The sequence below is a fragment of the Schistocerca gregaria genome, chromosome 1, assembly GCF_023897955.1.
Source record: "Schistocerca gregaria isolate iqSchGreg1 chromosome 1, iqSchGreg1.2, whole genome shotgun sequence".
Lineage (NCBI taxonomy): Eukaryota > Metazoa > Arthropoda > Insecta > Orthoptera > Acrididae > Schistocerca > Schistocerca gregaria.
In genome coordinates, this window is record NC_064920.1 from 683,588,730 (window position 1) to 683,616,168 (window position 27,439).

The 27,439-nt window shown below is 37.0% G+C and overlaps 1 protein-coding gene across 9 annotated transcripts in view; it reads left to right on the forward strand.

The window, feature by feature from the left end:
- Positions 1-5,992: 5,992 nt before the first annotated feature.
- Positions 5,993-27,439, forward strand: part of LOC126363724 (uncharacterized) — a 115,136-nt gene continuing 93,689 nt past the window's right edge. For 2 of the 9 annotated variants that reach the window (XM_050007995.1, XM_050007987.1), the window contains exons 1-3: positions 6,791-7,032; positions 7,191-7,219; positions 7,380-7,484. In XM_050007995.1, coding sequence (XP_049863952.1) covers positions 6,950-7,032; positions 7,191-7,219; positions 7,380-7,484 — 217 coding nt within the window. In that variant the 5' untranslated portion in view covers positions 6,791-6,949. Of the gene's footprint in view, positions 6,283-6,789; positions 7,099-7,190; positions 7,220-7,379; positions 7,485-27,439 lie in introns of those variants that run through there. The other 7 variants (XM_050007993.1, XM_050007990.1, XM_050007989.1 and 4 more) reach the window with 7 other exon arrangements.

A 27,439-nucleotide genomic window follows, 5' to 3' on the forward strand; every position in this document is an offset into this window, starting at 1 on the left:
AATGCAGTTATTGTGCAGCATTATATGTAGTAAACCATTGCACGAAATTTTGAAGAGTTTGCAGAGGTAAAAGTCCATAGCCTATACTTTCTGTATGGTCGATTTTAGTTGCCACTAGAAATTTCAAAAAATTACATTCAAACGAATAAAATTCATGAAGTAAGACACTTCGATATTGTTTTTCAACAAAGAAAATATTAAGCACCAAGCAAGGTTTGCACTCAGCACCTTTTGCTACTAGCCATACACTTTAACCGCTATGCTACCGCTGCTTGTCGCTCAATATATCTCCTGGAGGACTTTAAAATATCACGCAAAATACCAACAAACACTGTTGGCAAGACTATGAATTACTAACGTTCCGTCAAAGAACAATAGGAAATAAACAATTACCACTGTTCTTTATTTCGAAAGAGCGCTTAGTAAGAATGATACAAACACCTTTCCTTACCATCGCCTGAATTAGAAGGCTTATTGCTTGTTTGGTTTAATTAATTAATAGAATATGAAGCAATTGTTATAAAGAATAATTTTTCCAAACTTTCTATAAAAGTAAGTCTGCTACCAAGACACTGGTTTTGTTCAATTACTTTATTTATGACTTAACGTTTCTAAAACTGAAGACACTCGTCCGTGCTCTGCACTGCAGTCGAGCTTGGGCAACGTCGTTCCCTGTTCATTGGCTGACTGTGTTTTGTGACGTCAGATGCGCAGAACGAACCTAAACTCGGCCAGCGTCATAAATGACGCGCAATTTAGTCATGTTGTTCTCTCTGTGATATACATAAATAAAAATTTTATACCTGTGAACGTGTAATAAGACAAAAATGAAAGATACATGTCCACTCAGGAAAGAGATCTTATAAAAGTTCACCAAATCACACACACACACACACACACACTCTCTCTCTCTCTCTCTCTCTCTCTCTCTCTCTCTCTCTTTTGACACAGAGTGTACTCATATTAACATTACCTCAAATATTACAGAAATTGCTTTAGTAATTTCATATGAAACTCTTGCAACTTTTTGGAAAACGCAAAGGTGAAAGAAAAGGTTCGATATTAGAAGACGCGAACGCCTCTCTGCTCTATTGCTCGTTCTCTATTGCAATGCTTCAGTCAACTACGCTAAGCTTACATGCATCTGCACTTTCGACTTTTTTAATTTTATCCTCCAAATTTTTATTGATTCTTAATTATATAATAAGTCATAATAAGAACGACATGTTTTCGTGAATCTTAAATGGGTCGTCGCTTTAAAACGGCTTACTCTCATTACACGCGACCTGTAGGCATAATGCGAAAATAACTGAAAACGAAAATTCTTTATCCACCAAAATGACTTTTTCAGTCATTTTGTTACAACTCGTACCGATAACGATTCGTCTCGAGACATTTCAACGTGTTGGTGCTTAAAAGAAGCATAGAGTGTAGCGTATAAAATAAAACCCATCGAACATAGGGTGCTGCTGAAATAAGCACAATACGGTGTCTTGCTTTCTGTTGGGTAAATAGGGAGCGTTCTTGCTTTCTATTGGTTCTACTGTACGTGGCATGTTGCCGATATATCGCAGAATTTATTTTGTTTCACATGACGAAATTGCTTCTCAACAAGAAGTAGTAGGAAGTGACGTCACAAAATACGTTGAGCAGCAAATCAATGTTAGCTAACTCGTACTGGTGCCAACGTCATATGCGAAGTTACGAAACTGCAGTGTAATGAAATTAGGAAATGTCACAGCTGAACAGACTGGCATGCATACTGCTCAAAATCATATTTGTGAAATAAATCGTCAAAAGTTAAATAAGCTATAAAAATTAATATAATGAAATATTAACAATAGTTAACGTTCCACATTTATTTATTCTTTGCCCATGGACTCCAGCTGAAAATCCAGCTGAGAGTATTGGGTGTGTCATACAATAGGCATTAACATCAAACTTGATTTCATTGTATACAAATGAAACAATAACAGAAATAGTCTATAAGCATACAAAGAAATTACATGTTTCACACTATATAAAACTCTACCATCTGGTGAGCAAGATGTATGAGACAGGCGAAATACCCTCAGACTTCAGGAAGAATGTAATAATTCCAATCCCAAAGAAAGCTGGTGTTGACAGATGTGAAAATTACCGAACTATCAGTTTAATAAGTCACAGCTGTAAAATAATAACGCGAGTTCTTTACAGACGAATGGAAAAACTGGTAGAAGCCGACCTCGGGGAAGATCAGTTTGGATTCCGTAGAAATGATGGAACACGTGAGGCAATACTGACCCTACGGCTTATCTTAGAAGCTAGATTAAGAAAAGGCAAACCTACGTTTCTAGCATTTGTAGACTTAGAGAAAGCTTTTGACAATGTTGACTGGAATACTCTCTTTCAAATTCTGAAGGTGGCAGGGGTAAAATACAGGGAGCGAAAGGCTATTTACAATTTGTACAGAAACCAGATGGCAGTTATAAGAGTCGAGGGACATGAAAGGGAAGCAGTGGTGGGGAAGGGACTAAGACAGGGTTGTAGCCTATCCCCGATGTTATTCAATCTGTATATTGAGCAAGCAGTAAAGGAAACAAAAGAAAAATTTGGAGTAGGTATTAAAATCCATGGAGTAGAAATAAAAACTTTGAGGTTCGCCGATGACATCGTAATTCTGTCAGAGACAGCAAAGGACTTGGAAGAGCAGTTGAACGGAATGGATAGTGTCTTGAAAGGAGGATATAAGATGACCATCAACAAAAGCAAAACGAGGATAATGGAATGTAGTCGAATTAAGTCGGGTGATGCTGAGGGAGTTAGATTAGGAAGTGAGACCCTTAAAGTTGTAAAGGAGTTTTGCTATTTGGGGAGCAAAATAACTGATGATGGTCGAAGTAGAGAGGATATAAAATGTAGACTGGCAATGGCAAGGAAAGCGTTTCTGAAGAAGAGAAGTTTGTTAACATCGAGTATAGATTTAAGTGTCAGGAAGTCATTTCTGAAAGTATTTGTATGGAGTGTAGCCATGTATGGAAGTGAATCATGGACGATAAATAGTTTGGACAAGATGAGAATAGAAGCTTTCGAAATGTGCTACAGAAGAATGCTTAAGATTAGATGGGTAGATCACATAACTAATGAGGAAGTATTGAATCGGATTGGGGAGAAGAGAAGTTTGTGGCACAACTTGACCAGAAGAAGGGATCGGTTGGTAGGACATGTTCTGAGACATCAAGGGATCACCAATTTAGTATTGGAGGGCAGTGTGGAGGGTAAAAATCGTAGAGGGAGACCAAGAGATGACTACACTAAGCAGATTCAGAAGGACGTAGGTTGCAGTAGGTACTGGGAGATGAAGAAGCTTGCACAGGATAGAGTAGCATGGAGAGCTGCATCAAACCAGTTTCAGGACTGAAGACCACAACAACAACAACATATACACACAAATCCAAACAACATACAGAAACGATAATTTTGATAGGTACATTTCAGTAATGGTATAACATAATTAATTCACTCAAACTATATATACATTTCTCTGTGAGATATAGTTTCACGTGATTTTTAAAAAATTTAAGCCTGTTTCTATTTTAATGATTTTGGGGAGTTTATTAAAAAAACCTTTTGCCTGAATCTTCAGGGGCAGTAATAGACAGTGTTAGACTTCTGTTTATCATGTAGTTATTTTTATTTCCTCTTGTAATATGTTTGTGTACATCTTTATTTAGGAGATGTTTATCGCTTGACCTTACCGCCATTATGCTTTGGTATATGTACAGTGAATATACTGACATAATATTATAGTGTAAAAAAGCTTGCCTACAGGTCTATCTCGGTGGTATTTTTGCAATGCATCTCACTGCCTTTTTCTGAATTGTGAATATTCTTTTTAAGTAGCCAGCTTGTGCACTTCCCCATATATGAACTAAATAAGACAAATGTGGGAAGACAAGTCCACAATACATTGATCTAAGGACTTTATCATCCGCAGTTCTAGCTGTTTTATGCATGATGAAGATCTGTTTGTTTATCTTTTTACACAATACATCTATGTGCTCCTCCCATGCCAAATGTTTGTCTATTATAGTTCCTAGAAAATTTCTGCTGGTTACTCCTTTAATAGTTTTTCCATTTATATTACAATTTTTACTATGCTGGGTCTGAAATACTACATTCATTGTTTTAGACTGATTCATAAACAGGTTGTTTAGTGTTAAATATTTATTTGCATTTTCGATATTCAGGAGTACTTCCTTCTCAAGCTTCTCCTATGTGTCAGCTGTGCAATTGATTGTTGTATCATCAGCATACATTATAAGTTTCTGATTTATATAGGTAGAGAAGTCATTTACGTAGAGTATAAATAGTATTGGCCCAAGCACCGACCCTTGTGGCGCACCATGTTTAACTGATTGCGATTCTGATCTGTAGTTTGTTATATTTCCCCCACTAGTATGTCTGATTTCCGTGCATTGTTTCCTATTTTTGTGTATGATTTAAGTATGTCACAGCATTTTCCTCTAATTCCATACTGATATAATTTCATCATTAATTTTGAGTGGTCCACACAATCAAATGCCTTAGATAGGTCCATAGAAGTCCCACAAGTCTTTTGTTGACTGTCAAGTAAATTAAGAATGTGCTCAATTAAATCTGTTGATCCTGTTTTTGTTGACTTCCCTTCTCTGAAACCATGTTGTGATGAATGCAGTTTACTGTACTTTGTTATAAAACTTACAATCCTATTTTCTTTATTATCATTTCATAGATTTTAGCAAATTTTGGGATCAATGATATTGGCCTGTAATTTCCTAATTCATCCCTGTTCCCTTTCGTAAATATTGGTTTCACTTTACTTACTTTCAGTGAATCTGGAAATATATCTTCTTCTATCACAGTATTCAGCTTGTGTATCAATGGTTTTAATATACATTCTCTGCATTCCTTTATGAGATGTGATGTGACACCATCAAAGCCAGATGAATGTTTAATTTTAAGTTGTTTTATTAGGTTTGACACTTCTGTATCTGTTGTAGGTATGAAAACCATAGTATGATTTTTATGTGGGGTGTTCAACAATTTACTTACTGCATTTGTTTTATTTTGTCTTATTAATTCGTCTGCTATTGCCTATTTCTAGACGGTTTGCATTGCTTTTCCCACTCATCAGTGGGCAGATGTCCTCCACCCGATTTTTTAGTTTTCCTCTTTCTTCATTAATGAAAGACCATAAACCTTTTGAGTAGTTCTTTCCCTTATCTATAGACATCCTGATGAATGATGGTTTAGTTTCTCTGATAAAACTACGGTACTCTTTCTTTTTTGTTTTTTTACAGTGTGTTGTAGGCCTCAGTATTTTTTGTTTTGTTTGGAGAGGTCATAATACACTCTCAGAATATTCCTGGCATGGATTACTTCTCCAGTCACCCAGCTTTTCTTCTTTTGTTGTTTTTGTGACAAGCCTTTTACTAACAGGACATGTAACATAATAATAATAATTGAATAAAGAAAAAACTGGTTCCATTTGGTGTTTGTATCTTTAGCTACATATATTGTTTCCCCGTCTTAAATTATCTTATATTTACGATCGTACCGTTGGCAACGCTGGATCCTACAATACAGTACGAACTCCATTATTGAACATGAGTGAAATGTATGAGTACCCTGTTGTCACACAAACCATGTTAGCGACAGACGTATGTTCTGTTGTAGTTCTTTTCCGTGATAACTCGTGGTTGCAATGACACTGTGACAACAACTTGCGTCTTTTTTTTCCCTGGTAGAAGATAAGACGTATGTTCTGTTGTAGTTCTTTCTCCGTGATAACTCGTGGATGCAATGACACTGTGACAACAACTTGCGTCTTTTTTTCCCTGGTAGAAGATACGGATACGAGCAGTACGCGAACTCAACCTACCTCTCCAGATTAATTCTTGAAACTGTTTTTCTTTTCAGTCAGTTTTTGAGCCCCTACTACGCCCTTAGCGCAGGCATACAGCGCCCCCGCCCCATTCCATACCTTTTGGTACGACTGAACGTAATACGTTATCTGTATACTTCTAGTATTTGTATTCCAAAATTTAAGCTGCACATTCCATGTTATGCGTGTGCGGTTGTCTACTTGTCAGTTAAAGTCAAAATACTGTATTATAATACTCCTTGGCTCCCAAAGAGAAGAGTTATCGTGTGGCGTGTAGGCCCTATTATTGGATGTTTTGCTGGCATAAAGACAAATCTCTATGGACTACAGTGTATAGCACATATTTTAAAATATGTTCATCAAGATAAAATATGCAGGTAACACAAATATTTCAAATCCTTTTTAAGTCGATTCTATCCGTAACAAAGATTGCCGACAATTACTTCGCCGCGCGTTGATACGCTCTTCAAGAAGTGACACCGCGAAATTCTAAATGTGGACTGCATCAGAATTTGTCACAATCGAAATTTATTCAACATGTTTATCAACAAAGACACTGTTATTGATACTATTTAGCTTGACCACAACAATACCTCGTATTTCTATAAAGAGTAGTCGAGTTTTTACTTTGGGATTTGCGACTAATAACTGTGCAAAAATATTTAATTGTTAACATGTAGCATATGATGTGGGGCCTGAAGTAGTGCGTAAAGATCAGCTAGCTGAATGAATGTCGAAGAAAGCTAGTCGTATCTGCGAACTGTTTCTAGTGGTTTCGCTTGGATATTTACTTTTTATGAAATAATAGTGAGGTTGGAACATTAGCTTAAATTACTGCAAATGGGGAGCACAGCATTAACTGGCCAAGTAATAGCGTGCAGCCCGCATCTCGTGGTCGTGCGGTAACGTTCTCGCTTCCCACGCCCGGGTTCTCGGGTTCGATTCCCGGCGGGGCCAGGGATTTTTTCTGCCTCGTGATGGCTGGGTGTCGTGTGATGTCCTTAGTTTAGTTAGGTTCAATTAGTTTTAAGTTCTAGGGGACTGATGACCATAGATGTTAACTCCCATAGTGCTCAGAGCCATTTGAATAGCGTGCACTCTTGGCTGCGGCCAAGGGAATGTAGGAGGTAAATATTCTCGCTTCAATTTCAAAAGACGTTTGTGAGTACCACCCGAACAACAACATTCTTATAGTAAATATATAGATTACTGAGAACATTTAACTGTGTGTTTGTACTGCTAACTATGTGAGCAAAAACTGATCGAGGCACATTTGTTCATGCAGTCTACATCTGCAAACAATATTATGGGAAGGTAAAATAAAAAGAAATGAAAGACTCTAAGCTATTCAAACATTATGAGTAATAATTTGAATTGATTATTGGAATAAAATGTTACCCAATTTAATTAACATGATTGGCTCCTGTATTTTATAAATGTTTGTGAAATGATTATTTTTCACTTCCTTTTTCAGATGATAAGGAGCTACTTGCAAATCCAGATTGCAGAATAGGAAGCCTCCTTGATTATGTTAAAGCAACAATGGCTGAATCTGAGTTATTTGACACTGAATTACATAGTGAGTACTTCAGAGACTTAGTATTGACTGATGTGTAATGTATATATTTTACCTACCTGATCTGAATTTCTGCATTGTATCACATAATAGTTAGTGCAGTGATGTGCGACATCAGCTACCACAAAAGAAGAATATTTGTTAAGGAAAGTTGTGCTCTTAGTATGGATGCATTAACATACGACATTCTCAAGCAATTTTCATATGTGCAATATACAGTTCCAATCTATTTTCTTCAACCAGACTACAGCTACTAATTTTCCATTTCGTTACTCTTGACTTTTACTGTACTGTGTCCAGCTGAGTTTTTAGCTATGGTCTCCAATCCTCATAATCTTTTCCAATGGTGTCCAAAGAATGACACTAAAATTGCCTTTTTTTTAAAAAAAAATAAAGAGGTGGTGGCTGCCACAAGAACTGAATTTTATAGGTGACCCAAAAAAATTTAATATATCCCAGAACATTGTAGAACTGTGAGATTTCTGTAATGTATGTAATGAATAAAAACTGTATTCCAGGGGGCATGGGACATCTATGGTCTCTTTTAAAATTTTCAGCCTAATGTTGAGCAACATTAATGGCTGGATTGTTTCCTAGCCATAGATCTTTGAAGGTGCCAGTATGAGGCGTAATAGGACAATCTAATGGATGTGCCACATATTGTGCCTAACCACAATAGCAGAAACTGTAGCTGTCATTTTCTAACCATCACCTCGATAGGTTTGCCTTTACTGGTATAACTCCATAACACCTGTTCATAGTAGGTAGAGTTTCCTATTCCAACTGGATACATGTTGGCTCAGTTTCTTGTTTGGCATACCATTCTGGAGGTTACATGTTCACACTGTTCATGAAACTTCTTGTGGAGTTTAATGCTACAGGAAACTTGCTCTATGCACAGTACATTACATGGTTTTTTTCTTTTATAGAAGGTCCTTCTGAAAATGTTCTTATAGACTATTGCTGAATCATGAATACATGTGGCAGAGAAATGTGCTGCTCTGTTCAGTTTGTCCAGGAGTGTATCCTTCATACTGCCTCTTGTTAAATGCCATGTTTCATTCAGGATGACATCCACGTTTTCCATGTGAGTAGATCAAGATTTGGCAGACATACTCTGCAGTGGAAAATTACAGGGCCTTACCTTGTGCTGAGGACAATAGCATTTGCTCCTCACATACTGCAAGTAAGTTTCTTCAAAATGTCGTCTCTCTTTGCTAGTTTCTTAGAAGTTTGCATACAGAGATTTTTGTCGCTTACAGATCTGTCAAGGTATACTCTTACATATTTAGGAATGTCTGTGTATTCTAACTGCTGCTCTCCTCAAGTGTTTTGAGTTTCTGTCTTGGCAGTCTAGATCATAAGTGAAATGCGCGTGCTTTGGAAGTGGGCATACGGTGCACAGCACTGACTTTCGTCAGAAGCTGATAGTTCTATCAATGGGTGAAGTTATGAAGAACTTCACCCAATGCTCAAAACCAACATTGACTATTAGCAACATAAATGTAGAGAGCACATTGTCTATTAGCACCAAAAATGTAGGGAGCATCGTGAGAACTAAGCAACACATTTTGTCAGAGAAGTGAAAACACTATTGGGATGCTCTGTGTGTTAAGGAAACAAACATAGATGAGAACTCCATTAAATCAGTAATACCTGGTATGGATTTGTACATCTAGATGTGGAAAATTCTGAAGTGAAGGATGTTCTGTGCTTCTCTGAGCACCATGTAACCACAGGAATAGAGAAAATAGATATCAGAAGTTATAGATTAGCATCTTTTTCATGTAGAGTGAATATGAATAAAAAGAGGCATCGAAACATAACAGATGTACACAAGCCAAAATATTGAAACAAGCAGTTTCTATGTAGATCAGAATGCAGAAGCATGTGCTTTTGGTTATTACCGCAGAATATTTCTCTTGTAATTGTAAGAATCTACACTTCGACTCTCGGAAACATTCAGCTATTTATGAGAAATCTAGATAAATTATTGATCTACATGTAGGACAAAATGTAAAAGCTACTAGTTTGTGGAGATTTCACTGTAAATTTCTTAAAAGAATTCGACAGGAAAAATGAACTGTAAACATTATTTGACTGTTTCAGTCTGATTTGTCTAGTGAATTTTCCCTCTTGATCAGCTAAAAACCATCACTTCAGATTGATAATATTTTTATATGCAGTGCTCAGGCTGAAAAAAATAATGTGTACCAAATTGTTAATTGAGTACCTGATCATGATGCACAGTTAATGGAAATAAACAGTGTAGCACCCCACAGGTCTTAGGCATGTTCATACAAAGCAGTGAGCCTTATTAATGAAAACAGGGTTCAATGTTTTAAGAGTATGTTAAAAGAGATGATACTGGATGATGCGTTTATAGTAAGAGATCCTAATTTGAAATTCAATATATTCCATAGTAACTTCGTGTCACTATTTGTAAGCATATTTCCTAAAAAGTTCTCCAGGAACTCTATAAAGGGGGTAAGCTGTGCACAACTAAAGGGACTAAAACCTCATGTAAGATGAAAAGGGGAATTTATGTAAAAGACAGAATAAGTTAAGATCCAATGTTGCTTGGAATTTGGAATAAAATACTTAAGAAAAGACCTTAAATTGTCCAGAAGAAAGCATGCCCCGGTATAAATTTATAATGCAGATAATAAGATTAAATTTGTACAGAATACTGTGAAAGAGCAGACATTGCAACCAGTCAGTGTACAACGTACCATAGTAATTACACTATATGATAATGTTGTGACTATTAATTCACAAGTTGTGAGTACTTTTTGCAATCACTTTCTAAATGTAGCATCAAAAATAGAATTAAATAGTTCGATCAGAGAGACAAGATAGTATGTTAAAAATGTCATTCCACAAAACTTCAAGCAACTAGAAGTAGCACCAACATCCTTCAATGAAATTAAAAATTCTAAAACACAGCTCATATTTGTTAATGAAATTTCAAGCTGGATTCGGAAAAGATGTCCTTAATGATATAATTATGTAATACATCATTGAGACAGATAATTTTTCCAGCCATATTAGAATATGCAATTTATTGTTAAACGTCTTTTTAATAATGGTGACAAGAAAGACTTAAATATTTTTTGGCCAATTTCCTTACTGACATCTTACTCTAATAAATGTGAAAAAAATAACAGACTCATACTTGAGAACAGTCTCAACATTTAAGCAGAAACAATTTACTGTGCACATTGTAGTTTGGATTCCAGGAGGTGTTTGTGAGTGGGAGTGGTTTTTGTACATTCGCTCATCAAATATTAAAGCCCTAAATTGCACAACATAGCCATTTGGTACTTTTTGTGGTCTATCAAGTCATTTGATGGAATAGATTATGTTACTGTGTTAGAAAAAAATTAAGTTTGATATAATTGAGGGCTTTACAGCAACTGGCTTGAATCATACATAACAAACAGATTGGAAAAACTTGTACTAATAATTCAAACAATGTTGGAAGGAGAGAAAAGTTTAGTCATTGAGGAGAATTCATGAAGGGAGTCCAGCATGGGTCAATTTTGGGTTGACTACTATTCTTTATATATGTGAATGAAGCTCTGCTTATCATTCATCAAGCAGAATTAGTACTTGTTGCAGATGACACTAGTGTTGTAATAAATCAATTAGAGTGAAAGCAACAGAAGAGCTATTTAATGATGTTTCAAAGAATTATGAAGTGATTCTCTGATACTGAACTTTCCATAAATTTTGGAAAATCACACTTATTCAGTTTTGTGCAAGTTTTGGAGTCATACCAGCAATTTATGTAATACATTTAATTATTTGTTTGTTTGTTCATCCAGGGAACATCTTGCAATGGTATAGAGTTTGTTGCCACAACAGAATGAAAATATATCGCACACAAACATATGTGCTTACAGGATATACAATTATGCTTTTATGAGGCTAGGAGAAATTATGAAGAGATGTTGGCTGTGGCATTGATGGAAGAACCATACCAGCACTTGTCTGGAATGATTTGGGAAAACTGTGAAAAATCTAAATCAAAATGGCAGGTCAGAGCAAATGCCATCCTCCTGAATATGTGTCACTGTCTTGGCACTGCAGCACCTCATTTGGTTGGCATCTACTGTACAATGTCCTTCAATATAAACGCTATTTGCTCTAGGTAACTTATAAAAAAGAGGTTATTCTTCATTGTTCCACATATCAAGGGCACCTGCTGGTAGCTTCTGAACCACGAACATGCTGCTACACACTTGTACCAGCTCCAGTCTGTTTTAAAAGTAGTTCAGGCCTGTAAACATCTAACTACCCCCATGCCTGTTTTTTATGTCCTCCCTCAGTCCACATAAAAAACCAACTCAGAATCCCCCCCATGATGAGTGAGATGAACTCAGGAAAACGTCGAGATGTTACTATTACGCACTATAGATCTTGGCACACAATTTCCTTGTAAATGCATTACATTGTGATAATATATTGTAAAGTGATGTGAGGTGTTGTAGTTATCCCCCTGCTATTACTAGCTGCTATTCTGAGTCCTCCAAGTAATCTTTGATTGTGTAGTATGCATTACTTAATGAAGAATGATTCAGTTGTCTTTTTAAAGAGGTGTGATTTGGTAATCTTTTACTACATAATCATGGGCAGTTTGTTATACAATTTTAGTCCTTGATAGGAAATTATGTTCTGAGCTTTTTGTTTGTTTTTCCTAGGTAAAAGTAAGTGCAAACTGCTACTGTTCCATGATCATTGAGAGAATTGTTACTGAAATACTGAGTAAATTCTAGTTCTAGTTCTACTTATTTTTTTGGTCCTTTTCTGCGAATTAAAAACTGTGTTCATGGTTCGTGCCTTTGATCTCCAAGAAAGAATCACATATCTTAAAATAAAGTGTATGTAAGAATAATATGTTGTTACAAGACATTGTGTGCTACCAACTACAAATAGAACCCTAAGAGTAAAACATGCAAATGAAATTCTTTTTGCCAGTATCTTTGTGCATACGTTTGATGTTAATTGACAATCAGTATCACCCATAAAAGCTCTGTTACATAATCTATAGATCTGTTATTTATGCTTAGTATAACTGATTTGTTTTCCCTCTTTGTGTTGAAGTGCACCGTGTTTGTTTTCTTTACACACAATGTTAATTTATTACACGCTCCCCAATCCTAAACATCATTCAAGATCAGTAACGGTGTTGTTGCTGTCACTAGAAAAGCCAACTTTTTCTCCATGTCTTACTATGTTTGGAAAATCCATGATGGAATACTGACAGTATAATGAAAAAGTAATAAATTAAAAAAAAGACTGGATGGGAGAAGCACCTTCATGTCTAACCTCCGGACCAAACCTGGCTGCTCCACCCTGTCCATAGCATGTCCCTGAATGCTCCCACAAGCAGCACTTTACCATCCCCAATTCTTATCCTGCTATTCCTGCCCCTCCTTGCCCCAGTCACATTCTTATCCACACCACCCACATTGCTTCTCCCACCATTCATAGTTGCTCGCAGTCTGGCACCTGTGACCAGAGACAGAGTCATACGTGTGTGTGAGTTGTGCTTCTGTGTGTGTGTGTGTGTGTGTGTGTGTGTGTGTGTGTGTTGTCTACCATGGAAGAAGATCTTTTGGTGAAAAGCTCACATATTTAGAAATCTTTATGGTGTGCCTGTTTGTGACTCAACATCTCATCTATGTGGTGAGTGGCAATGTTTCCTATTTGTAATAATGTCTGGAAAGATATTGATACATGGTATATTAAGAACAGAAATGGATTCAGTAGACCACCCTGAGGAAAATCTATATTTATATTTTTGTTTGTGACAGTTACACCCCATTTTCCAGATCAGACTGGAACTGATTATCTGCTGTTCCCCTTCTAGTACTTCTGTCTTGTTTAGTAGTATTTTGTTTAGTAATATTTTAGTTAGCAGTGTCAAATGCTTTGGCAAGTCAAAGAATATACTTGTAACAATGATGTGCTAGTACAAGAACTTCAAGTACCACTTTTTTGGAGTCTATAATGACCAATGTTATACTTCTCCCACCTCAAAAACCAAATTGGGCATCAATATAAGGCTTGTATTTATTCATGTTACTTGTTAACTCTATCTTCAGTGATTGATTCAGTTATTTTTGAGGATTTAGAAAGTAGTGAAACTGACATTTAGTTTTCAGTAGTCTCCACATTTCCTTTATTTAGTAAGGACACAGCTTGTGTGCTTTAGGTACATACTGTGTAAAAAAAACTGTGTAGAAAGTAAAAAAAAAAGAAATACAAACAAAAGAAATGATGGCTAGTTGAGAAAGAACAAAGGAATCTCAGCAAGAGATTAAATTACCTGACTATGGTGCTACCAAAGTTATGATGCACACAAAATAAAAACAAAAAATGTGTATAAAAGACTAGCACTACAAATTTCTATTCAAAGTTCTGACTCCACATTAGTGTTACAAAATCCACACTTTCTTAAAACAAAAATAAATTATGTTAGGCCTACTGAAAATTGATATAGAAACAATTACTTTTCAGTGGAAAGTCAGCTCATACAAAGGTTAATGCATGAAAAAAATTATGCAAGTACTTGGAAAATTTAAGTAAATAGTTGTCAGTGAAGATAAGCACACAGATAATACTCACTTCCTGACAGAAGTTTTTGAGGAAACACTGAGCTAAGCACTGTGTACAATATAAACAACTGCTGCTGCTGCTGGTTGCTGCCCCCCCCCCCCCCCCTGCCCCTGCCCCCTCTGTGGTGGCTGGAGATCTACATGACCTTCATGGCAGTCTGAGTAGGATTCTGTCAATATATCTAAACATCTAGATGATATTCATTTTAAATTTCCTACTCTCTAATGTTAACTTTTCATATAAAATATGCTAGACTAACACCATTATTCATCTAGTCTCATGGCAGTCAGACAGGCACAAGAAAAATACCTTTTTTATAAGTCTGCAACACTTCGAGACAAATACGGATTTCATCAATGTATCTCAGTTTCCTGATGTTTGTATGAAACTATGTTTAGTTTCTTCTGCTTTTAAATTCCCTTTAAATTAGGGGTTCATGCTTATCACTTCTATAGTAATTTTATAAAGCTACGTTACATGGCTCCTGGGTTGTTCTAAATAGTGCACTTGTACCATAAAACATTGTATGTGATCTACAATGTCAAGCAAAACAATCCCTCAGTGTTTCATGGTGCCAATTGGTCAGTATAAACATTCAACATATCAATATACCTAGGGTGGAAACACCTCCTTCATTGGCTCATAAGAATACTTCTATAAATAATACAGAGAGAGTGTTTATAAATAATACAAGCACTATGTGGAAGTAACGCTACAGCAGGCAGGTTGTAATCACCTCATGATGCTCCTATTGCTTGGTCAGTATGACCAATATAGTCATAGTTGATTATATAGTAAATGAGTTGGGAGCAACTTTGGAAAGAAATTAGAGAAAAATATTGAACTATTTAGGACTTCGGGCTGCTGGCTCAGTAGCATTTTATGATAGTGATAGTGGCGTGCACAGACTAAAACTAAAACCTTACCAAATAATGGTAGTGCATTGACTAACCAATTCAGATACTATTTGTTGACATCAGTACTGCAACTGGCTATTGTGTTCTGTGCATGGTGGAGAAGTTGATCTCAAAATTCTCTTTTTCCTGATGAAGTACGGCGGCATTTATCTAAATCTATATGAGTTGTCTACAATTCACATTGAAGTGCAGAGGTGTCATCAAACCACTTTCACACTTTTTCTCTACCATCCTACTCTCAAAAAGCATGAGGGAAAAATGAGCAGTAAACTCTTTGTGAGTGCACTCTTGATTTCTCTTATTTTAGTACAGTGGTTATTATCTCATTAATAAGGTTGCCATCATATTCAGAGGGGTATGCTGGAGATTGAAATTTCATCATAATATCTCACCACAATGAAAAATACCTTTGTTTTAATGATTCATACTCTAACTTGTGTCGTTTGTATTCCATTCTCTCCTCTGTTCCGTGACAGTACACGTGTTGTAAGTGTTCTGGCAACAAAACAGAGTCTTTGGTTTGCCTTCCCTTCAAGATAAGCTATGTTCCAGTTTAAGTTGTTCATACTTTTTATCCTAAGTATTTAGTTGGATTGACAGCCTTTGGATTTGTGTGATTTATCATGTAACTGAAATCTAATGGACTCCTTTCAGTACACATGTGAATGACTACACACTTTTCATTATTTAGGTTCTATTGCCACTTTGGACCATACGTATATCTCGTCTAAATCATTTTATAGTTGGTTGGGATCTTCTGGCAACTTCACTAGACTTTAAATGATAACATCATCTGCGAACAATCTAAGATGACTGCTAAGATTATCTCCTAAATCATTTATATAGATTAGGAATGGCAGAGGGTCTATAACACTTCCTTGGAGAACACGAAATATCACTTCTATTGTACTCCATGACTTTCTATAATTACTATGAACTGTGACCCATATGCACACATTTGATTAGAAGTCAAACCACCAATTCTGAGGATTTTGCATCCTTTTAAATTTGGCATGCATTTTTCATTGCTTCTGCAATGATGTTGTGACGTGTTTTATACAGCATTGGGAATCAGTTCTGTCTCTTATTAATTTATTTGGTATCAATCTCTCAACTGCTATTGGTACTATTTTTTTCAATTTAAGACACATCTGGCCTATGCCTACAGAGTTAGTTCAGAAGGAATGGAGATTGTCCCTTAGGAAGACATCATGTGAGTTTTTGTCTGCCTTTTTAAAATAGATGTAGTTTTCATTTATTTGGCGAGTTTTGATGCTACGGTATTCAATCTTGCTGTAATGACCTTGTGGTCACTAGTCCTTGTATCCATACTGATGCTCCCTATCTGCTCCAGATTATTTACTGCTAAGAGGTCAAATATGTTTTCACAACCATTTACACTTAAGAGTGGGCTTCAGAACTAATTGGTCAAATAATTTTTGGGAAAGTATTTAGTACAATTTTGGATGATGTTTTATGACAATCACTGGCTTTGAACACGTACTTTCATTGAAGACACCATCAGCTATAATTGTGTGAGTGGGGAATACATATGAGATGGTACTCAAGTTTTCTTAGAACCTTTCGGTAACTATCTCATCTGAGTCATAAAGGGGCCAATTATCAATTTATTCTGGATGTCAGGCACAACCTTTAACGATACTAACTAACAGGAAATCTCTACTTCATGTTCGATACAAGATAAACTACTTCTAATAGCAACAAACACGCCACCTTATACTATATTTAACATATCCTTACTGACTATCATTAGGTCCTTTGTAAAAGTTTCGGCTAACTTTTAGTGCTTGTAATGATTTGAACTTCAGTGTTTTGTATTAGATTTGTAAACATATTGGGAACAGCAGCAATTGCAATGGTAATAAAATATTATATAGAACAGTCCTGATCGCATAAAAACACCTCTATTTGTAAGTGGTGACTGTCCACATACCTATCAGAAGTAACGATTTGGTGGAAAAAGATCAGTCCAGTAATTCATGTTGCACTAATCACACAGCTAATGCTTTTTCTTTCTTTCTTTCTTTCTTTCACCCCCCCCCCCCCCCCATATAGTGACCTGTAATATAACTGATGGAGATTTTCAGACCTCCAGCACCAGTTGTTCTGAGAGTTCACAAACCCTGATTCTTGATTTGCTCAATTGTGTGGTGGGATATCGGGTTCTGTTTAAGAGGTCAAGAGTCCATTACATGTAGGGGGTTACTCTATGGGTTGCAGGGTCTGTGTGGAGTAGATTGGGCAGTTTTTTTAATAGTAGGTGGTCTCAGGAAAGAGCAAAAGGGCCTCAGTTTTAAAGAGTGTAGACCCAAGACAGGATGAGGGTAGACCTAGGAATCATAGGTGTATAAATTCCCATAACTGTGTGAAGAAAGAATGAGGGATCCAAGGATTAACAGGAAGTAATAAAACATTACATAGAAAGCAATAAAATATTAATAGGAGAGTTCTGATTGCATAAAAATGCTTCTTTTCATAGGTGATAGTTTTGACCCAGCGTGGATCATCTTTGGATCATACTATGTAATTTAGAGCACAACTGAACAGAGGGAGATATGTAATATAATAAACACTAAGTTAAACAAAAACTATACAATGTTATATCCAATAATGACATGTGCAGACAATGCCATAAAGCAGAAATGTGGTTACCACCCACTGATGTCGACTGCTGAGTATTAGGTGATGATGTCATGGAGTTAAATAGCAGAAGCTCCACTCCTTGTCTGTCATCCTATGTCATCTATAGCCAGTGGGATACAATGCATGTGATACATGTCATACATGCATGAGTATGAACCTTAATACTATGCTGGATATTATCGTAAGTCATATCTAATCCTAACAGATTATTTGCCATTCAGGTAAAGTTGCTTACGAGATGAAGGCAGAGCTCACCATCTGCAGCATTGTTGACAGAACCAACTGCGGACCTTTGGTGCAGAGCTGGGTGGAGGATCTGAATCAGAGGCTCAGACGGTTTTGCGACCATGTTGGCTGCAGATTTCTTGACTTGCGCCATAGCGTGGTGGGGTTTCGGGTTCCGCTGAATAGGTCAGGAGTCCACTACACTCAGCTGGCGGCTACACAGGTATTGGAGGCTGTGTGGCTTGGACTGGGCGGTTTTTTAGGTTAGAAGGCCTCGGGAAAGTATGGGGTGGGCTGCAATCTCAAAGGGTGCATGGCAAACACAGGACGGGCTTGGATCAAGGAACAGTCGGAATTGTAGTTGTAAATTGTTGAAGTTGTGCTGGGAAAGTCCCTGAGCTTCAGGCGCTAATAGAATGCACAGAAGCTGAAATCGTTATAGGTGCAGAAAGCTGGCTAAAGCCTGAAATAAGTTCTGCAGAAATATTTACGAAGTCTCAGACGGTGTTCAGGAAAGATAGATTAGGCAGAATTGGTGGTGGAGTGTTTGTGTCTGTCAGTAGTGGTTTATCTTGTAGTGAAGTCGAAGTAGATACTCCATGCGAATTGGTGTGGGTGGAGGTTATACTTAACAGCCGAACTAAGTTAATAATTGGCTCCTTCTACCAACCCACAGACTCTGATGATATAGTTGCTGAACAGTTCAGAGAAAATTTGAGTCTCGTAACAAATAAATACCTCACTCATACGGTTATAGTTGGTGGGGACTTCAACCTTCCCTTGATATGTTGGCAAAAATACTTGTTCAAAACCGGTGGTAGGCAGAAAACATCTTCCGAGATTGTCCTAAACGCTTTCTCCGAAAATTATTTTGAGCAGTCCACGAACCCAGACAAATTGTAAATGGTTGCGAAAACACACTTGACCTCTTAGCCACAAACAATCCAGAGCTAATAGAGAGCATCATGATTTGATACAGGGATTAGTGATCACAAGGTCGTTGTAGCTAGGCTCAATACCGTTTCTTCCAAATCCACCAGAAACAAACGCAAAATAATTTTATTTAAAAAAGCGGATAAAGTGTGACTAGAAGCCTTCCTAAGAGATAATCTCCATTCCTTCCGAACTGACTATGCAAATTTAGACGAGATGTGGCTCAAATTCAAAGCAATTGAGAGATTCATTCCTCATAAATTGGTAAGAGATGTAACTGATCCCCCATGGTATACAAAACTGTTTGCAGAGGCAACGGAAAAAGCATGCGAAGTTCAGAAGAACACGAAATCATGAAGATTGGCTAAAATTTACAGACGTTCGAAATTTGGCACGGACTTCAATGTGCGATGTCTTTAATAGGTTCCACAACGAAACACTGTCTCAGAATTTGGTAGAATATCCGAAAAAATTCTAGTGATATGTAAAGTACAGAAGCGGCAAGATGCAGTCAATACCTTCACTGCGCAGTGCTGATGGTACTGTTATCGACGACTGTGCCGCTAAAGTGGAGTTATTGAACGCAGTTTTCTGAAATTCCTTCACCAGAGAAGACGAATGGAATATTCGAGAATTTGAAACACGAACAGCTGCTAGCATGAGTTTCTTACAAGTAGATACCTTAGGCATTGCGAAGCAACTCAAATCGCTTGATACGGGCAAGTCTTCAGGTCCAGATTGTATACCGATTAGGTTCCTTTCAGATTACGCAGCTACAATAGCTCCCTACTTAGCAATCATATACAACTTCTCTCTCACCGATAGATCTGTACCTGCAGATTGGAAAATTGCGCAGGTTGCACCAGTGTTTAAGAAGGGTAGTAGGAGTAACCCATCGAACTATAGACCTATATCATTGACGTCAGTTTGGAGTAGGGTTTTGGAGCATATACTGTATTCAAACATCATTAATCACCTTGAAGGGAACGATCTATTGATACATAATCAGCATGGTTTCAGAAAACATCGTTCTTGTGCAACGCAACTAGGTCTTTATTCACACGAAGTAATGGCCACTATCGACAGGGGATCTCAAGTTGATTCCGTATTTCTAGATTTCCGGAAAGCTTTTGACACCGTTCCTCACAAACAACTTCTAATCAGGCTGCGGGCCTATGGAGTATCATCTCAGTGGTGCGACTGGATTTGTGATTTCCTGTCAGGAAGGTCGCAGTGCGTAGTAATAGACGGCACATCATCGAGTAAAACTGAAGTGATATCAGGTGTTCCCCATGGAAGCGCCCTGGGACCTCTGCTGTTCCTGATCTATATAAATGACCTGGGTGACAATCTGAGCAGTTCTCTTAGGTTGTTGGCAGATGATGCTGTAATTTATCGTCTAGAAAGGTCATCAGAAGACCAGTATCAGTTGCAAAGCGATTTAGAAAAGATTGCTGTATGGTGTGACACATGGCAGTTGACGCTAAATAACGAAAAGTGTGAGGTGATCCACATGAGTTCCAAAAGAAATCCGTTGGAATTCAATTACTCGATAAATAGTACAATTCTCAAAGCTGTCAATTCAACTAAGTACTTGGGTGTAAAAATTACGAACAACTTCAGTTGGAAAGACCACATAGACAATATTGTGGGGAAGGCAAGCCAAAGGTTGCGTTTCATTGGCAGAACACTTAGAAGATGCAACAAGTCCACTTAAGTGACAGCTTACACTATACTCGTTCATCCTCTGTTAGAATATTGCTGCGTGGTGTGGGATCCTTACCAGGTGGTATTGACGGAGGACGTGGAAAGGGTGCAAAAAAGGGCAGCTCATTTTGTATTATCACATAATAGGATAGAGAGTGTGGCAGATATGATACGTGAGTTGGGATGGAAGTCATTAAAGCAAAGATTTTTTTCGTCGTGGCGAGATCTATTTACAAAATTTCAGCCACCAACTTTCTCTTCCGAATGCGAAAATATTTTGTTGAGCCCAACCTACATAGGTAGAAATGATCATCAAAATAAAATAAGAGAAATCAGAGCTCGAACAGAAAGGTTTAGGTGTTCGTTTTTCCCGCACGCTGTTGGGGAGTGGAATGGTAGGGAGATAGTATGATTGTGGTTCGATGAACCCTCTGCCAGGCACTTAAATGTGAATTGCAGACTAATCATGTAGATGTAGATGTGATAATATCAAAAAGTATAAATGACCAGCCAATGGAATCAAGTTACTAGACTGACCTCTACGGGACTTTGTGTACACCAAAGATGAGTTGTAGGATGCCACTGGTTACTTAGCGACATGAAAGCCTTATTGTAGCGATCAAGATGTTATACCAATGCCATACTGCATTTGGTTCACTGGCATATGATCTTCATATTTGCATTGGTTGTAAGCCATTCTTCAATGCCGACTGCCATTTTATGCAGTGCCACGTACTGCAGACAATCTCACTCAATCATTGTCTAGTCTCACCAGCCATACAGTCACTCGATTTAATGAATGCCTTTGGCTCATCAGTTACATTTTTCATGTTGTGTTACGTGAAATTTTAACTGTATAACATATAAATTGTTATTTTAGATTAAGCTACTTCCTATATGTAGGTTTATATTCATGCTGTATGTCATGTCCACTTATATTGTGTCCCACTGGCTGAAGATGATGTTGGGTGACAGGCAAGGGGTGGGGCTGCTGCTATTCAACTCAATGGTAGCACCACATAATCAGCAGGTGACATCAGTGGGTGGTATCGACATTTCTGCTTTATGCTAGTGTCTCCACATGTCATCAGTGGATATAACGTTGTACAGCTTTTGTTTAACTTAGTGTCCATTATGTTACATATCTCCCTCTGTTCTTTTGTGTTCTAAATTACAGAGTTTGGTACATAGATGCTCCACATTGGGTCAAAACTGGTCGCCACCTATGAACAGAAGCATTTTTATGTGACCATGACTCTGCTATATAATATTTTATTACTGTCTATATAATATTGTATTACATTCTGTATAATATTTTGTTACTGTCTCTTGGAGCTCTGATTCTTTGTCCACACAGTTATGACAGTTTACATAGCGATGATTCCTAGGTCTACCTTCATCCTGTGTTGGACCTGCACTCTATAAAACTGAAGTCTGGACCTGCACTCTTTAAAACTGAAGTCCGTTTGCTCTTTCCTGAGACCACCTAATATAAAAAACTGCTCAATCCATTCCAGATAGTCCCTTTAACCCATATAGCCACTCCCTACATGTAACGGACCCCTGACCTATAAACAGAGTCCGATATCCCACTGCTCAATGGAGCAAGACAAGGATCAGGGTTTGTGAACTGTTTGTGAACTCTCAGAGCAACTGGTGCTAGGGGTCTGAAAATCTGCATCAGGCATTAGCTGTGTAATTAATGCAACATGAATTACTGGACCGATCTATTTCCACCAAATTATTATTTCTGATAAGTATGTGGATAATATATTGCAACCATTTTTTCAGAGAACAAAGGGTTAACAAGAGACTCACAGTTCTTGTATGCAGAACGATACAAGAGCACATGCCACCAATGCATCTATTATAGTATTATGACATGATTTTGTTTATAGGAACTGAGCTGTACATTGGTGTGGTTCATGTTGAGTCTTTTAGAGCTGACCAGGTAGTTATGATCTTAAATGTCAATGAGGTTTTGGAGTACAGTATAATTTCTGAGTTACGTACTGCACTGAAATAATATATATAGGAATCAAGTGATGTTACCAAATTTAAGGACATTGTGAAACAAGAGGAAGATAGTCTTCACAGAAATCCTCTTCAACTTCTGAAAGTAACTGTAGTATATAGCTGTTGGATTTATTTACATAATTATGAGGTCATACATACCAAATCACCTAAACTGACGTAAATACTGATGATGTGGACTTACCACCCTGTATTGTGAATTTCGATTTACTTGTCAGGAATGTGGTTAACTTGCACATGAATTTTTATTTATTTATTTACACATATAGTTCCATAGGACCAAATTGTGGACCAAATCTCCAAGGTCATGGAACATGTAATTACATCATAAAAGTAATAACAGATAAAATAAAATGTTTATCAATCCAAAAAAAGGTCAAGCCATAAGTTTAAGTAAACACAATCAACAATATAACATAAGAATCAGCTTAATTTTTCAAGGAACTCCTCAACAGAATAGAAGGAATAACACATGAGAAAAATCTTCAGTTTTAATTTGAAAGCATGTGGATTTCTGCTAAGATTTTTGAATTCTTGTGGTAGCTTATTGAAAATGGGTTCAGCAGTCTATTGCACACCTTTCTGCACAAGAGTTAAGGAAGTGCGATCCAAATGTAGATTGGATTTCTGCTGAGTTTTAACTGAGTGAAAGCTATTAAGTCTTGGGATAAGCTGATATTGATAACAAGAAGTGAGGCAATGTCAAAATACCCAGACTAGTGAACACGGGTTGACAGGAGGTTCCACAAACTTACATTACTTATTGTCCAAACTGCCCATTTCTAAGCCAAAAATAACTTCAAGAATGGGAAGAGTTACCCCAAAATATAATACCATACAACATAAGCGAAAGAAAATAAGCAAAGTATACTAATTTTTGTGTTGAATGATCTCATGCTTCAGATACTGTTCGAATAGTAAAAATGGCAGCATTAAGTCTTTGAACAAGATTCTGAACATGGCCTTCCAACAACATTTTACTACCTATCTGAACACCTAGAAATTTGAAATGTTCAGTTTCACTAACCATACACCCATCTTGTGACATTAAAATGTCCAGTTTTGTTAAATTTTGTGTTAGAAACTGTAAAGACTGAGTCTTACTCTTATTTAGTGTTGTTTATTTTCCACAAGCCATGAACGTATGTCATGGACTCCACTATTTGAAACAGAGCCAGTGTTGCACACAACATCCTTTTCTACAAAGCTAGTGTCACCAACAAACATAAATATTTTAGAATTACCTGTAATACTAGAGGGCTTATCATTTATATAAATAAGGAACAGGAGTGGCCTCAACTCTAATCCCTGAGGCACCCCCCATTTGACTGTACCCCACTCACACTCCACATCACAGCTGTTCTTAACACTGTGAATAATGGCGTTTTGCTGACTATTGTTAAAGTAAGAGGTGAACCAGTTGTGAGCTGCTCCCCATATTCTGTAATGTCCAACTTCTAGAGCAATGTTTTGTGATCAACACAATCAAACGCTGAAGTTAAATAAAAAAAAAGATGCCTAGCATTTGAAACCTTTTCTTTAACCCATCCAGTACCCACAAGGAAAAGAAAATATAGCATTTTCAATTGTTAAATGGTTTCTAAAGCCGGACTGAACATTTGATAGCAAATTATGTGATATAAAATGCTCAATTACCCTTGCATACACAGCCTTTTCAATGACTGTAGCAGACACTGAAGGCATAGAAGTAGGTCTAAAATTGCCTATGTTATCCCTTTCTCCCTTTTTATAAAGTGGCTTTAATACTGAGTACTTTAGTTACTCAGGATGCTGACTATTCCTAAAGGAAAAAGTACAAATATGGCTAAGTACAGGGCTAATATGTGCAGCACAGTACTTTAATACTCTGCTAGGCACTCCTCCACATCCATGAGAGTCCTCAGTGATTTAATTATTGACACAATCTCCCCCTTGTCAGTATTACAGAGGAGTATTTCAGACATCAGTCTCAGAAAGGCATTTTCCAAGAGAGTTATATGATTCCCTGTAGAAACTAAGTTTTTATTTAACTCACCAGCAATGCTCAGCAAATGATTGTTAAATACTGTACATATATGTGACTTATCAGTAGCAGAAATACTTCTACTATGAACTGACTTTATATAGTCTTACCGTATGCTGCTGATCAGACACTTCTTTCACAACCATGTGGTTTTAATTTTATCCTGTGAATTAGCTATTCTATTTGTGTACCACATACTCTTTACCTTCCTAATAACATTTTTATGCACCTTACAATACTGTTTGTAATGGGCTACTGTAGCTTGATTGTGTCTACTTCTAACATTTTGATATAATTTCTTCTTTGTTGTACATGATATCATTATCCCACTAGTCAGCCACCCAGACTGCCTTTTACTGCTAGTAACCTGTTTAGAATGTTCTAATGAAAAGCAACTTTGTGAATTGTGTTTTATTCATCTCATGACGTACATTTGCAATCCATTTGGTTTGCGTGTAGGAGATATGTCAAAAGTTTATTAAACAATTACAATGATTTTTACCTTAATAAATAATAGCACTATAATAAATAATAGCACTATAAGGATAACACATTGTACCCAGCTCAAATTTCCAGTTTGTCCTGCATGAATTCATCCACTGAGTAATAACACTTCAGTGTCAGTACCTCATATAGTTTTCTTCTAAGTGAACCTAAATTAATCTGCATCAACTTGTTCCCTTTTAATTTATTACAAATTTTCATTTCCATGTATTGAGGTCCCTCGGCCATACAGTCTGACTCAGTGGATGGGGAGCATAAAATTTTCTTTGTTTCTGGAATCATGTGAATGGACAAAATGGTTTCCCTCAAATAATTCATGTCTGGTGTACAAAAATATAATAACTCTCAAAAAGCATGACAAATGTGTTAAGAAAAACATTATATTTGCCATTTATGTTATTGGCACTATAAACATCCTGCCACTCTATGTGTTCACTGGATGGAAAGTCGTGTGGCAGAGAACAAATAATGTTCATTCACTGATGAGGAGAAAAAGATTTAAGAAGAAAGATGGTACAACATGTGCCATACATGAAGTCATGGAATACATTCAAGGCCACAGAGCCACCAACATCCATAAAGTCATTTATGAAAGCAACCTGCACCAAAGAATAATGGTGGCATAGAAATGGTAACAGTGACTGAACCTACAGAGGAATGGATTTGTGAATGAAGTTGTAAAACTGGGAGGCTTCATGAGGGGACAAAATAAAAAGAAAAACAAGGAGACTTAAATCAGACAAAGCTGTAGGTAATATCACTCGTAGTGCAGCAGTATGATGCTCCATAAAAGGAAACAGCTTAGTTAAAAACAACAACATGCCTAAACACACAGCTCCACAGCCATCAGGACATGATTCATTGATGTTGTCTGTTGACTCAGAATAGAACACATTTGTTCATTCACATATTGCACTCTGTTAATTCCATCGTGAAAAAAAGAGCATTCAAGAATGTGGAATGAGTCAAGTTTACATTAACAGGCAGAAGCCACCACTGTTGGCTACTCCTGAAACAAAACATTGTTTATTTATTTATTTATTATCTTTTTTTGCATATAGTCACCAAAAGGTGACTTTTGCAAACATCATAGCATTTTATACAATTTTTGTACAAACAGTAGGAATTTGCAATTCACATGCACAAGAAGCCACTTATGGGTGATGCACTTGGCAATATATGGTACAGTACTTCATAATGCTACATACAGCTGTTACATAGTATAGGTATTTGAATTTACAGCATGTTGTTACAAAAATAATAAATATTACAATCACCTCAGAATAGTACATCATATAGATAGAAGAGTTAGGCCTACATTTAAGAATAGCTACATTTTAATATCAGTATTCATTCAGTGAGTACAAACATTTGAGTGTTAAGAATGATTTTAATTTCCTTTTGAATACTTTACCTCTGTGGCATCTTATAGCACTCGGCAGTTTGTTAAGCCTTATCTGCCCATTAATCCAAGGACTATGATCTGTTGTCTTTAGTTTAGTTCTGTTTCTGAAGAAGCAATCTTTTGTCTTGTGTTATGGGTATGCACATCAGAGCACTTAGTTTCATTATTTTTATGGTCCACAAAGAATGTTATTAATTTGTACAGATACAACTTCTGCAGGATGAATTACGGTCAGAATACCAGGTCACAAGTTTTTTGAAACCTAGTGCTGGATTGGGGCAGGTTACAGAGGATTTAGGTTCACTATGTAGAGGCTTTACTAAGGAAGATACCATGGTTAATGTGGGTGGGCCGGGCAACAGTATTGACAGTGATCCGGGGTACAGCCATAGAGTGTGACCTGGCAAAGATTGCATCAACATCGAGTCATACCATTGTTGGGTTTGTGTCGGTTCTGAGCGCCATGACCGACCTCATTTGAGCTCTTCTGTCAGGAGAGTTAATTTGGAGTTGGAACGGCTACTTGTATCTGGTGCAGGGTCACACATTGGTGTGGTTCCTGTTGATTCACTCAGTAGGTGGGACTATAGTAGACATGGCCTACACCTCAACAAGAAGGGGAAGGGTAAACTGGCTGGGCTGATAGCAGGAAATTTAAAGGGGGGAGGAACTACATCTCATGGTGGAAACTCTTTTTTAGTATAAGATCAGTGTCCAGTGGGAAACTCAGCCAGGCAAGTACTAAAGATGTTAAAAAAGTTCAAGATACAAAAGAAAAGTGAAAAATAATGTTAGTATATTTCATCAAAAAATTGGGGGATTGATGAATAAAATTTATGAGCTTCTGCTTTGTTTAGAAGATACAGAAACTGAGAATGTAATAGATGTACTATGCCTGTCTGAGCATCACATTGTCACTGAT